The sequence below is a fragment of the Euleptes europaea genome, chromosome 2 (genome assembly GCF_029931775.1).
Source record: "Euleptes europaea isolate rEulEur1 chromosome 2, rEulEur1.hap1, whole genome shotgun sequence".
NCBI lineage: Eukaryota > Metazoa > Chordata > Lepidosauria > Squamata > Sphaerodactylidae > Euleptes > Euleptes europaea.
In genome coordinates, this window is record NC_079313.1 from 96,097,290 (window position 1) to 96,111,574 (window position 14,285).

At 44.7% G+C, this 14,285-nt stretch overlaps 1 protein-coding gene across 2 annotated transcripts in view; it reads right to left on the reverse strand.

The window, feature by feature from the left end:
- Positions 1-5,371: 5,371 nt before the first annotated feature.
- Positions 5,372-14,285, reverse strand: part of KCND3 (potassium voltage-gated channel subfamily D member 3) — a 392,265-nt gene continuing 383,351 nt past the window's right edge. For both annotated transcript variants that reach the window (XM_056845194.1, XM_056845193.1), the window contains 2 exons: positions 10,438-10,685; positions 5,372-6,803 (listed from right to left, as the gene is read on the reverse strand). In XM_056845194.1, coding sequence (XP_056701172.1) covers positions 6,602-6,803; positions 10,438-10,685 — 450 coding nt within the window. In that variant the 3' untranslated portion in view covers positions 5,372-6,601. The remainder of the gene's footprint in view (positions 6,804-10,437; positions 10,686-14,285) is intronic.

Sequence of the window (14,285 nt, forward strand, 5' to 3'; positions counted from 1 at the left end):
ATGTGAGCTGAATATGCTCCAGAAATAGGGTTGCCAGCTCTGGGTTGGGAAATACCTGAAGATTTTTGGGGGAGAGCCTGAGGAGGGCAGGGTTTGGAGAGGGGAGGGACTTAAATGCCATAGAGTCCAATTGCCAAAGCAGCCATTTTCTCCAGGTGAACTGATCTCTATTGGCTGGAGATCAGTTGTAATAGTGGGAGATCTCCAGCTACTACCTGGAGGTTGGCAACCCTATCCAGGAAACTTAGAATGTTAAGTGCAGCTGAGAGTCAGTTGAAGGAGATTTTGGGGACAGTGATTTCCAAATTGTTTTCCCTCCCATGGTTCCTTGCAGGCCCTGCAAGGAATCATGGGAAGTAGGGTAGCCAGCTTCGGGTTGGGAAATACCTGGAAATTTTTGGGGCAAAGCTGAGGAGGGTGAAGTTTGGAGCGGGGAGGGGCTTCAATGCCATAGAGTCCAGTTGCCAAAGTGGCCATTTTCTCCAGGTGAATTGATCTCTGTCGGCTGGAGAGCAATTGTAATAACAGGAGATCTCCAGCTAGTACTTGGAGGTTGGTAACCCTAACGGGAAGAAAAAACAATATGGCGCAGCATGTATGTATAGGTGTGCGTGTTTAATCCAATGAATGCATGCATGGATTTAATTTTGTTGTTTCCCTGTTCCTAGCAAAACAGCTATAAATGCTGTTGAAACAGCTGTAAACCCTGCCTAAGAATATCATACCTCTATCACATTCCCCCAGTTATGAGACATTATGTGGTGGATGGTATTCAATGCGGAGAATGCTCAGTAATCACATTGGCAACAATCCAGCCATTTTAGCACTTTTATTTCAATGGGAAAGCAAGCTGAGTGCATGCTTATATTGATCTCATTGAAGTCAACAGATAAGTTGCTGAGATTAGGCCCATTTCGGGTTGCCAGCTCTGGCTTGTGAAATACCGGGAGATTTTGGGGGTGGACCCTGAGGAGGGTGGGGTTAGGGGATGGGATGGGAGGGACTTCAATGAGGTATAATGCCATACAGTCCACCTCCCAAAGCAGCCATTTTCTCCAGGGGAACTGATCTCTGTTGCCTGGAGATCAGTTGTAATCCCAGATCTCCAGCCACCACCTGGAGGTTGGCAACCCTACTTATAGATCACTAAATTCCAGCATGCCCTTAGCTGTATAACCAGCTACACAAGTGTTCTTTCCTAGAAACAGATGAATACTATGTATCAGAAGAACTTCCCTCACTGATCCCAGCTTCCGGCCCGTGTTTTAATTGCTGTTTTTATATCTTTTGTATTTATTTTTGCTTTGGAATTAATTGTTTAATGGCATGTTTCTTGATTATTTTAATAGTTTTTAGTATGTGATTTTATTATGTATGTTTTATTTTGTCAGCCACCTTGTTATGCCAATAAAGGTACCTGAACTGAACTGTTAGCCACCTTGGTGGCTCTTATGAGGACAGAAAGGTGAGATATAAATTTTTGTAAATTAGAATAATATAAATCTGCAACATGGCATTCCCATGCACTTCTTTCTCTTTATGGAAGAGAATGGGAAGGCCCTAGGTATGCAATATGTTGCTTTATACCCATTGACCTCAGAGAAATCATTTTAGAATAAACAAAACGATTAGCATTTGGCTCCGATTGATATGGTAACAAGGTAGGATGCCACACATGCAAATAATGGTGCACAAGATCTTGGCCACTGTCATTCAGTGAATTCTTGTTCATGCTTATTTATTTATGAATGGTAATAAAGCTGTATGAAATGTGACATCAACTGCTAAGCGACGTGAGGAACTCAATGTTTCGGAACTGGCTTGGGATGGAAAATGCACAGGGCCACTGGTTTTGTGAGACAGCTTGACAGCAAGCAAGAAAGCACATTCGCCACAGATAGATTGATGTGGCTTTTTAGGATACAAGAGGGAGGGAGCCATGGCTGGGAAATTGCATTTTCTTCCCCAACCACTGGCTCTAATATCATAGGTGTTTTTCCTTATCTTTTTGTGCGACTCCAGCAGTGGGAGAAGCTATTCAAATGATGAAAGCTATAAATCTTGCACCTTAAATTTCATTGAAATCAATGGGATTTAAGCAAGCTTAACTGTACACAGGCTTGCAGCCTACAAATCTTGGGGAGGTGGGATCATGAGAACTGTCAGTACTCCTGCATGTCTTAGCCAAGGCAGATGAAGCAAAAGGTTTGGTGCTGTATGGTATAAGCAATATAGGAAAGGAAAAAGCATGGGTGACATATATTTTGGATAGTAAGCAAAATGCTTATCGGTAATAAAGGTGGGGAATGTGCATGGAAGGAGGGCTTGCGCGTGGCAAAACTCCTTCAGGATGTGTATGCATGTGCATATGGATACACTGTGTTACCCTATGACAATGGTCTTCAATATTGCCAGTCCTGGGATCCATCTTTAATCCCAGGAAGCAGCATGGACCTCCCCCACCCTCCTCGGGCAGCAAGCTTGTGAGTCTCTAGGCCTGCCTATGCTAAAAAGGAATCAATCCAGTCCATGGCCAAATGACATTGCTTCACCATCCTGCTGCTCTGCTCAGATTGTGTACAAAGAGAGGCAGAGGACGTACTACCCTTGTTCTCTGTACATGCTCCTTAGCAGCTGTTACTTTCAAAAAACAAAAAAACAAAAAAACCCCACATTTCTATCATGACCTGTGAGTTGAAGATCACTGCCCAGTGATGCCCATCAATGCCGGTGAAGGTTGCACCACTCAGTTCCAAGGCTACAAGGCAGGTTTTGTTGTAACCCCAGCATCATCTCTTAAGTGGGATGTGTTACTTTCATCCATCCAGGCAAGAGAGTGGTTGCTGTTCCCTCTTGTGGGAGAACAAGGATACTGCTGGGGTGGAGGCTCAACTCGAGCCTCTGCTGACCACAGTGACTCCAGTCATTGACAATCATTTGCTTCTAGCAAATTGCCTCCTTGGGTTCTGTTTCTTGGCCACACTAGAATGTGACAGAACCTTCAGCATAGGCTTTTATTCTATACATGGGTATTGTTGATTCTGTGTTTGCCATCTCAGTTTATCTCCACTATCTGATCCTAGGATTTTCTGTGCATGTACAGAAGCCTGTACAATCAAGCTGCAAATCCCTGCCAAATTCTATCAGTCCCTCAGTTACACAATATCTTGCTCTCTCAAGTACATTACTCATGTCCTACAACACATAGACAATCTGAGGCCACTAGTGCTAGTGACTATTCAGAGCTAACATCACTGATTTAGACTTAAAATGTGTGGTTTTGATTCACAGGAATTGCTTTGGAAGCTTGAAAATATTATGAAATGTTGATACTCTTAAGGAACTGAAATAAATTGCCTATTCATGTGGAAATGCAACAATCAAGTATAGAAACCAAAGCAGATTCTTGTATCTTCTGGTATTCTGACTCACTCTAGCCTAACAAAGAAACATGCAGTTTTCCATATAAAGGCACACTCAGAGTTAGGTTGGCCAGATTCAGAGCAGGGTCAGGGTCCCTTTTAAAGAGTTGTGCAGAAGAAGGGATTTCCCATGAGGCAGTTTTTCACATCTCTTGAATGACTACACTCACTGTGCAAAACTCGGTTCATGGAGGCCCTTTCCTCCATTACATCGGTTCACCCTTTTTACAATGCATCCTGCTTATTCTGTAGTGGCCTCCTTGGGACAATGTTTCACAGGAGAATCATATCAGTGATGGACAGAACAGCTAGTGTCATGACACGTTGGGTTGCTTTGCTGGTAAAGCAGCGCATTAGTTTGGTGCTTAAGATTTCTTCCCATGCCACAACATATAACCTTGCTCAATGACCTAACTGCCAGGGCTGCACCATTCATTGGCACCAACGTCTCTCTGGACTCATCCTGTTTCCAGGCAGTGGTGCTGCATAAAGGAGCTTCTGCTAAAGAGTAAGAACCAAAGATGGTCCTTTTCTATAGCAACCTATGGACCACATTAGAGCCACACCCCAGCATTCACGTCAGGGGACACAGTAAGAGAATGGAGGGAAATTATCCCCTGGGAGGCCAGCAGAGCTGGGCGCAAGAGGATTGGACAGTGGCTCAGGAGGGTCAGGCTCTTCTGCCATTGTTTATAAATACTGGTACTGGACTGGTTGTGGTTACTCAGTAATGGGTGGAAACTACCCTGCAAAGACTCAAAGGCACTTCCTTCTTTAGTAGTACTTCATTTGTTCCTTGGCAAAGTCCTGACAATAAAAATTAATCAGAACCACACTGTGGATCATTTAAGGCCTGCCTCATGTTACTAGAATAGTGGGTTCTTCAGAAACGTATTAAAGGGTTGTTGTCACATTGCTGGTTATGGAGACAAGTTCACAGCATGTCCACCATCACCACAAATCTTATTTTACAGCACAGCCCCACTTGAACATTGGGTTTGTTCAATAGCTATGCCCAGCTAGCTAGGCTGGCACCCTACGTGAATTCATCCTAGCGTGCAATGTGCAGAGATTTCATGGCAACAAACAAAAACTGAACACAAAAAAAATACAACTTGTTTTCCCAATGGAGCCACTTACATTCTGGGCATGATTTGAGGTTTGCAAAAATTGCTGTTATTCAGCAAAATAGAAAAAAAAATCCAGTTCAGAACTTTCAATGTTATGTCTTGTGGCAGTTTTCCAAGATGAAAAGGAGGCTGCAAAAGACATTGTGGTGTGGACTACTTAAAATGTATTTTAAGAAGAACACGAGATACATTAAGGGTTAAATAAATTTCAAAAGGTTGATCAATTGGGTAAAATTCACGAAAAAAAAAACAGGGTACAATCAACAAAGCTTGGTATTAGTGTAAGCCCTGTTGACATGGATGGAGGTCCTGGAAGATTGCACTCACGGGAGACACATCATGACATCACTATAAAACCTCATAGATGGTTATAACCCACAGTCCTAAACGTTCTAAACAGTATAACTATATTTAACAACTGGTGAGCTATTCTGAAACATACATTCAGCCACCTATTAACTGTTTTCTAAATTGTTTCGAAATGGTACTCTAACATAAAGCATACCCCAACAACCCAGGAGAGATCCTCCTCTTTGACAGGAACTTATACTTTGACAAGGGGAAGTCAAATATTGTTTGTTTGTTTTTATCCATCCAGCCAATGCAACCCAGAAACGGTCACTAAGAGCCACAGGATTGTATTACAAAATGAGACACGGTGTCAGTCCATGCAAAACGGCTGGCTCCTGAAGTAATCCTACCAAGGACAGATCCACTGACTAGCTGGCTACTATATACAATGGGAGACACTTCCTTTACTACCAAAAAAACACATACAAAAACAGGGAAAAAGAAAGAAAGCATGGGCATCGAGATTATAGAGTCTTCATGAACATCTGGCACAGTTGCTTTGAATGATTCTGCCCTCCGTGAAACGGGTGTGTACAAGATTTAAAAAATAAAATTCCCCCTATGCTCACTTTTAAAAAATACAGGACTGGTAATCTAGTCACACTCTTTACAAGCCGGTGTTAACAGGAAAAAAAAATACAAAAAGCAGAAATCTGTGGTGGACTACTAAAGCCTGTCTCACCTTCTCCCCAACAAATATGATCCCCCCCACAGACAATAGTTAGCAGACAAATACACTGTTTGCATCTGCAATTTGTGTTGAATTAAAAGGCAATTACAAAAACTTGTCTTAAGAAAGGATGCCATCCACAATGAGAAGTTTTCTTGGTGCTTGTGTGTGTGATTGCATGCAAGTGTCCGTTTGCTACTGTGCACTCAAGGCTAAAGCCTGCAAAGACACACTCATGCAGAATAGGATGCACAGTGAGTAGAACCGTCGGCTCTACAGGAGCTACTTCAAGCATGTTGTGGCCCATGCAAACAGTAAGTCTTTGCAGGGTTGAGCCAGGGAACAGGAACGTGTGCTCAGATCTCATGTTATTACAGTGTGCCAGTTTAGTGATTCTCTTGCTCGCTTTCACACACGCGCACGCACACACACAAAAGAATGAAAATTAAAACTCCTGTAATAGGTGACTTCTTTGTCTAAACCTTCAGCTATAAAAGAAAGAAAATGTATCATTTTGGTTGATTAAAGATTCTGCTGCATGAAGAAAAAAAGTCACAAAATCCATTTTTATCACCTTTTGCAGTCATTTCCTCATGAATAAATATTATCCATTAAAAACCTTTACAAAGGTGCTGAGATACACAGTGTTATAATTCTGCTTCTTTATTGACTTCCTTGTAGCTATGACAGGACTTCTTTTTCCACTTTCTGGAAACTATTTTATGCTCCATATGCCGGAACAGGTTTTTCTTCTTGTTTATCAACAAAGAGATCCTTCCACTCCCCTCCACACCCCCAGCTTCCTGCTTCTTCTGAGCTCACTATGCAGCATGAACGTGAGTTTGAAGGAAGCTGCCTCATCAGGCCCCCCCCTGCCCCCCTATGAACTCTTAGATGTTGGTCAGGTTGGTCTAACTGTCCATCCATCCATCCATCTAGGCACAATTTGCAGCAAAGAAGGAACATGGAGGTGGGGAAAAGGGAGAGAAACGCTGGCCTTCCGACTGCCGCCTCTGACTGACAAAGCCTTACAGAGCCGAAACCTTGACAATGTTGCAGCTCGCGACGGGAACGTTCGTGGCACGGCTGGGGCTGGATGGGACGGGCCTGCTTTCGCCTTCTGGGGTGAGCAGCGGAGGGGTCGGGATGCTGATGATTGCTGTGGTTATTTGGGAGGCCTTGCAGTTCGGTCTCAGCCCGTCATCTGATTTCATATTTAGACTGGAACGGCTGTAAGACAAAGTACATCAAACAAACAAACAAACAAAAAACTTTAAAGGGAGTTGAAGACAAGAGCTGCATTTCACTCCATGTAGGGTTGCCAACCTCCAGGTACTAGCTGGAGATCTGCTATTACAGCTGATCTCCAGCTGATAGTGATCAGTTCACCTGGAGAAAACGGCCACTTTGGCAATTGGACTCGATGGCATTAAAGTACCACCCCATCCTTCCCCAAACCCTGCCCTCCTCAGGCTCCGCCCCCAAAACCTCCCGCCGGTGGCAAAGAAGGACCTGGCAACCCTAACTCCACGTCTAGATTAAAATTATTAAGAAACGTTAAAATAGCACAATGGCATTCAACCTCAGGAAATGCCATTGTGCTATTTTAACGTTTTTAAATTATTTTAATCTAGACATAGCGCTTCCAATTAATTATATTTTCATTATATATGTATATATATAATGAAAATATAATTTATTGGAAGTGCTATGTCTAGATTAAAATAATTTAAAAACGATGGATGAGGTTATCGTCCCCTTGAAAAGCCAGGTTCACAGCTTCGGAGTGCTGCTTGACACAGCTTGACACAGCAGCAATCACCTTAGAAGACCATGTGGCTGCAGTGGCTCGGAGTGCTTTTATTCAGCTTCAGCCAGTGCGCCAATAGCCACTATTCCTGGTTCAGTTAGAGCTAGTCACAGTGATCCATGCCTAAGGTTGCCAGCTCTGGGTTGGAAAATACCTGGAGATTTTCGGGGCAGGGCCTGAGGAGGGCGGGGTTTGGGGAGGGGAGGGACTTCAATGCCATAGAGTCCATTAGCAACCCTATACTCCAGATCAAAATCGACAAGATGCTGGAGGATCAGTGATCAGATCCTCCCAGTGTTTTTAAAAAGTAAATTGCATCTGCAGGCAATTCAGGTTGGGGCTGCACAGAGAAAAGAGAAGGGTATCTAATCCTCCCATCCCTACACATTTACACTTACTATTTAGCCTTGGAAGGGAAGAAAGATGAGCTTCCATCTTTGCGTATCTTTTTCCAGCTCAAGGAAAAGCCTAATGATTAATCCATTACTATTTTTAATATAATGTTGTGCTTTTCTATGTAATTTACCAGGTTATCTTGTCTCTGCAGAAGTCTTAAGGACTTGGAGGCTAGAAACATTTCTATTAGATCTGCATCAATTGCATCCTATGATTAATTACAGAGTGGAAATGAAATTCAAATTATAGGACTGCTCAACGGGCAATTGCCTAGCTGCTGGAGTCCAGCATTACAAGTCTGCTTTAAACACGGGGGGGGGGGGGGGTTATGAAGACAAAGAGCTCTCTGGGCTTTAAATTCCTCTTTGAGTGACTCACAAAGAAGATCTCCTCCAGAAACTTCAAACATCCCTAGGTATGTCAGTGGCAACCTCTACTTTTCAAGTGAAAAAGCATTGAGGTCCACCAACTCTTCCATTTTGAACTGTTCCATATCACAGAGCTTTCTTCCAGGGTAAGAGCCAAACCAGACATATAAGTCTGGGAGTTCCATGAAAGGTGCTCCCAGCTTTTCATTTTCTATAAATAGTGGGCATGTGGGGAGGCTGACAGTTTGGGATTGTGGTTCAAAGGAAAGGGTTAACACCTTGAATTATTTTCCCAATCTGAAATGGTCCTGCAGAATTTCTACTTGCCCTAATACGGGTACTTCTTGGCCTGAACCTTATCCACAAATTCAACTACACACACATCAACAAATCCAAACACTGCTGCATTTTTTCTTTTTGGCATAGCATTTCAAATGTTTCAGTTTCCATCCATTCCTTTCTGAATATAACCAGGTCATCTACAATTAAACCAACATTTCTTTCTGAGTGAACTGGAGCCCTGCCAAAATAGGGTTACTGCTTCCTTTACTGATAGAGGATCTAGTGCCTTTAATAGTTGCATGACGGCCAAATTTCAACATGTTTCATTGTGTATGTGTTAAGTGTCGTTAAGTCACTTCTGACTTATAGTGACCCTATGAATTCTTTACCTCCCAAACGTCCTATTGTTAACAGCCTTGCTCAGGTCTTGTAAACTGAGGGCCATGTGTCACTATCCCACTATATTACTCTGGTAAGAAAAGATTTCTTTTGGTTCTTCGTGTGGTTATGACCGTTATATTTTTGTCTCTCAGCACTACACTCATGACAATTTTCTCCCCTAAAATGACTGCACTAGATCTTTGCTTTTGACATCAGCTTTAAGTTCCTAGAGGTACCTCCATATGAGAATGTTCCTCGCCCTTATCTTCAAGGCTGTGCTACTCTCTACTCTGACTGTGGGCTGATTTCCTCATGTTTTTGAACAAATACATAGGAGTTTATATTACTCAGCCTGCCCGCTGGGGAGCCTCCATTGGATGGCAAGTCCTGAGGTCCCACATGGGCGCAAGCCACTGCGTGGTTCCTTTACCATCTGAGGGTGAGAGCCAGGCAACAGCCTGCCCCCAAGCTGGGCATTACGCTGAATGGCCACACTGCCAAGACCCCTTATGGGGGTCCCGAGACCATGAGAGGCAAGCACACAGACTCAACCTCCCCCCCAATCTGGATATGCCCTGATGCCCAAACTATCTAAGAAGAGCTGTGGCAAAAGCATACATGTGATCAAAATGTATACAACACATAACCGCGTAGTCCTAAGTCTGAGGGAGGGTGGGTGAGGGAAGCTGGAGCCAACTAACAAGAGGCCCTGGCAGCAGCCCTTTAAGTACCGGAGGGGGGGCGCGGAACAGAGTGAAGAGTCTGCCTCAAGGGCCGCCTGTAAAACCTGCCCTCCCCTGCCACCAGCCCAGGCACCCTGATTGTCTAGCTTATGCTGCTGCCAGGGCCATTCACCACAACCCCTTGCCACCGCCACAGAGCTGAGGGGAGGAGGGAGAATCCTTCCCTTTTGGCCTGCTTCCCCTTTGGCCACAAAAGCAACCCTGGGTAAATCTGTGGGGCCACTGCTTTCGTAGCTTAATTCCAGTTGTCTGTTTCAGCACCGCCTCCCCATGCAATATCCCTTCATTTCCTATGAAAACAGAACTTTAAAGTCGACATTTGAAAATGTCAGAATTGAACATTTAAGGTTCAGAGTCTGGAATGTCTACAACTTTAAAGAAACTTTACTTTTGGTTCTCGTTTCTATCAAGCCGGATTCCCCGGCACTTTACCCTGGAGCCCAGTTAGGGTTGCCAAGTGCCAGGTGGTGGCGGGCAAACCCCTGCCAATCCACCTGGCCATCCGCTGACCAGCTAAGGGCTGGCGGGCAATCTGTGCAGGCGGGGACACGTCACTTCCGATTCACACCCGGAAGTGCTGCATTGCAAAGGGCTGGTTTCCACTCAAACTCAAACTCAAAGCATCACAAGGGGGCATTTGAGTGGAAAACGGCCCCTTGTGGCGCGTTTTACACCCGGAAGTGCCGCATCGCAACAGGCCTTTGCAATGCGGCACTTCCGGGTGTAAACCAGAAGTGCTGAAGCACGTCCAAGAGCGCACAACCCCCCCCCTCCACTCCAAAAACCTCCCTCTGAAGAAGAGGGACCTGGTAATCCTAAGCCCAGTGCTGCAGAACAGTGCCAGCGCTGCTTAGGTCGGTAGCATGTGTGCCCTCCTGCTGTACCTTGTGGTGAGTGAGGGCTGCTCACTGCACTGGATGTGTATGGTGCTGAGCTCCTGCATGCTCCGCAGCCGAGTAGCTGGCACGTTGGAATTAGGGAGGTGCGTCGTCTTCTTGCTGCGGCGAGAACAGCAGGAGGTGGTCAGGCCATGGTGACTTGAAAGTGAGGGGCTACGACTGGACGGGTAGTTTTGCATCGAGCTCTCCATGCAGTTCTGCTCGAACAGCTGCTCATCGATGAACTCGTGGTTCTGTCAGGAAGAACACCTACACTTGTTAGTAACTTCTCAGTGGGGTCTCTGACATAAATAATCCGGCGGCTAAACTTCCAGACAAGCATTTTTTGCTGAGCCTTTAGAAACCGTGACAGAACTCTCTTTCAAGTCAATGCTTACAACATTGAACTGGTGGCACTTCCTCTAAGTCAAAAAGGGCACAGGGGAACTTGCTCAGGCTGTAGTTATAGCCACAGCCAGTGTATTTTCTCGGCATAGTATTTTAACTGGCAGTGACAAAGAAGCGCCACCAGCTGACTGTGCATTTGACTAATGGTGATATAGGAAACATCTAAAGCTGCCATAGGCTCCCTGGAGGAAGGACAGGCTAAAATGGACTAAATAAATAAAATAAATACATTCTCAAATTTTCTCCTTGTTCCCAATAATGTGCATCTTGCCAGGATACGTTTGGATTTAAACACACATGCAACATTCTCAGATAACACATGGCTTATGCATTTTACGCTCAAGAATTTACTGGAATAGATGTATGAGGAAAGGGCACAGATACCTTGGTGGTTACCTAATAGTTGTGGAACTTCCTTCCTCTGGAGACTTGCCAGTCCCTGAGCCTGGGCATTTTTCATTTCATTTAGAAAAAAGTATGAATTGTTTTCCCACTATAAGTAGGCGGCACTCAGCAAAACATAAAAGTATAAAATATCTGCACGTTTTTTTTAAAAATATTATTTGGATTGCCTTCTAACACTTAGGAGTTGAGTCAGTCAGGATTATTTTAATTCTGGTTGTACAACACCCAGGAACGGTATCCAGAGAGTTGCTACCTCTGTATATGGAGGCTCCCTTCAGTCACCATCAATGGCTACTAGCCACTGAAAGGAGTTTCCATATACAGAGGCTGCAAACCTCTGAATACTGGTGCTGGGAGGCAGCATCAGGGGGAGGCCTCAGCCTCTATGCCCAGTTTGGCCCACCAGGTTGGCTTCTGTGTGAATTGGTATGCTGGACGAGATGGGCCACTGGTCTGATCAGTGATTTTATCAAATGTTAGAAATTCAAATCCCATAAATAAGGGCATAATCAAAAAAGGGAAGTTCTCTAGTGCAAGACCCACTGAAATAATGCCTTGTTTGGAATTTGATTAAGGCAGTTCAATTTCTTTTGAACAAGTGATCTTTCTAGTGGATTATCAGCTAAATAACCAAAATTTACTGTATATAATTATGATACACTTGCATATAGCGTTGCCAACCTCCAGGTACTAGCTGGAGATCTCCTGCTATTACAACTGATCTCCAGCCGATAGAGATCAGTTCACCTGGAGAAAAAGGCTGCTTTGGCAATTGGACTCCATGGCATTTAAGTCCCTCCTCAAACTACACCCTCCTCAGGCTCTGCCCCCAAACCCTCCCGCCGGTGGCAACAAGGGACCTGGCAACCTTACTTGCATAGCATGAAGCTTCCAAGAAGCTACGCTGCCTGGGAAGGCTAAAATGGGTGGAGCGTGTGCTATCAAATATTCTCTCCAAGTTTCTTTCAGACCTTTATTTTAATTGTGCAAGGTAGACTTTGAGGTAAGGGTCCAGCCTGAGCCTGCACAGTGGTGATCCACAAACTAAATACAGCCTAACAACCAGATATTGCTGCCTGCTAAGTGCTTGACATTCACACTTTTTACAGTGGTAGGGAGGCAACCAGCTTGGTGGGCTCAATGAGTCACAAGGAGTGCAAAGCCACTCTTTTCTGTAAATTTGGCTCCTAAACTTTTCTCATGTTAATAAGAAGAAGAAGAAGGAGGAGAAGAAGAAAAAGAAAAAGAAGAAGGAGTTGGTTTTTATATGCCGACTTTCTCTACCATTTAAAGAAGAATCAAACTGGGTTACAATCACCTTCCCCTCCCAACAACCGATACCCTGTGAGGTAGGTGGGGCTGAGAGAGTTCAGAGAGAACTATGACTAGCCCAAGGTCACCCAGAAGGCATCATGTGGAGTGGGGAATCAAACCCGGTTCTCCAGATCAGACTCCACCGCTCAAAACCACTGCTCTTAACCACTACAACCCGCCCTCCCCCAGCAAGCCAGGTTCAGGGCAGTTCCCCTTCTGGGATGTATATAACCCCCCCCCTTTGCTACTATAGGGGTTAAGTCATTTCCCTTGTATATAGAGCAGATGGTCCTTGTCCTACAACAGATGGATGTCTGGGTCAGATCAGTTTTTACCACCTCTTTAAAATTGTTGTCTGCCTACCTATTTATTTATTAATCAAATTTCTATTCCATTTTTTTATGCCACCATGATACCCAAGGTGGTATACTCATAGGATTCCAAGGAGATCTCTCATCCAGGCAATGACCAGACCCATGGTGCTCAGCTTCAATAGGGTTGCTATGTCATGCACCTTCTGATTATACTATGGGATCCTCCTCCACCTTCCTACCTCTTCTTCTGCCTTTCCCCCTGCTGATATTTGCTTCAGCTATGCCATAAATTTATAAAGCAAAGGCTGGAAGGCTGGATCATGATATGCACAGCAACACAGAGATATTTACAAAACTGAAAATGAGCCAATACTCTTCCTGAGATATCGAAGCCTATCCATGTGAAAGAGGAATCAAAAGTGTTTGAGCCATAACCCTTGCAGGCTGTCTTGGATCATTCAATAGATCCTAGTGTTTCTGTGAATTAATCCAGAGATAATAACTATGCTGCTATTCACTTGGCCACTTGTTTGTGGGCTTCCTAGAGGCACCTGGTTGGCCACTGTGTGAACAGACTGCTGGAGTTGATGGGTAGGCTTACCAGGTCCCTCCTCAACTCCGGTGGGAGGTTTCTGGGGTGGAGGTGAGGTGAGATAGCGTGTGCGCCAACGTGATCATGTCACTTCTGGTTTGCACCCGGAAGTGCCACATCGCAAAGGGCCTTTACCACTCAAACTGGGAGTGGTAAAAGGCCCATTGCGATGCAGCACTTCCGGGTGTCAAACGCATTGCAAAGGGCCGTTTACCACTCAACCCCCCAGTTTGAGTGGTAAAAGGTCCTTGTGATGCATTTACACCTGGAAGTGCCACATCACAAGGGGCCTTTTAACACTCAAACTGGGAGTTCGAATTGCAAACAGCCTCTTGCAATGCGGCACTTCCGGGTGTAAACCGGAAGTGACATGGTGCCGTGGGCAGGCACGCGTGCATGCGTTGCCCACCGACCCTCAGCTGGCGGGAGTTTGCCTGCCACCACCTGGCACTTGGCAACCCTACTGATGGGCCTTGGTCTGATCCAGCATGGCTTTTCTTATTTTCTTAGGTTTTTACATTCTCAAGAGGAAAGTTGGGAGCACCTTACTTTGCTTCACAATTTGCTTATGTGTGTGTGTGTGTGTGTGTGTGTGTGTGTTTAATTTATTCCAGCCTCAGAATTCGAAATGAATTCAGGCAACTAGAGTGATCGTGTTGGAAGGTGTAAAGCACAATGGTAAACACACCTAGCATTATTGACTTCTTCAAGGTTATACCTGCAGCAGCTGATTTTCTTTTGATTTGTCACCTAGAATGACGGCGAGGAGCTGGTGCAATCTGTACTTCACTCTATCGCCAGTCCCAGACGGTCCCTTGTTA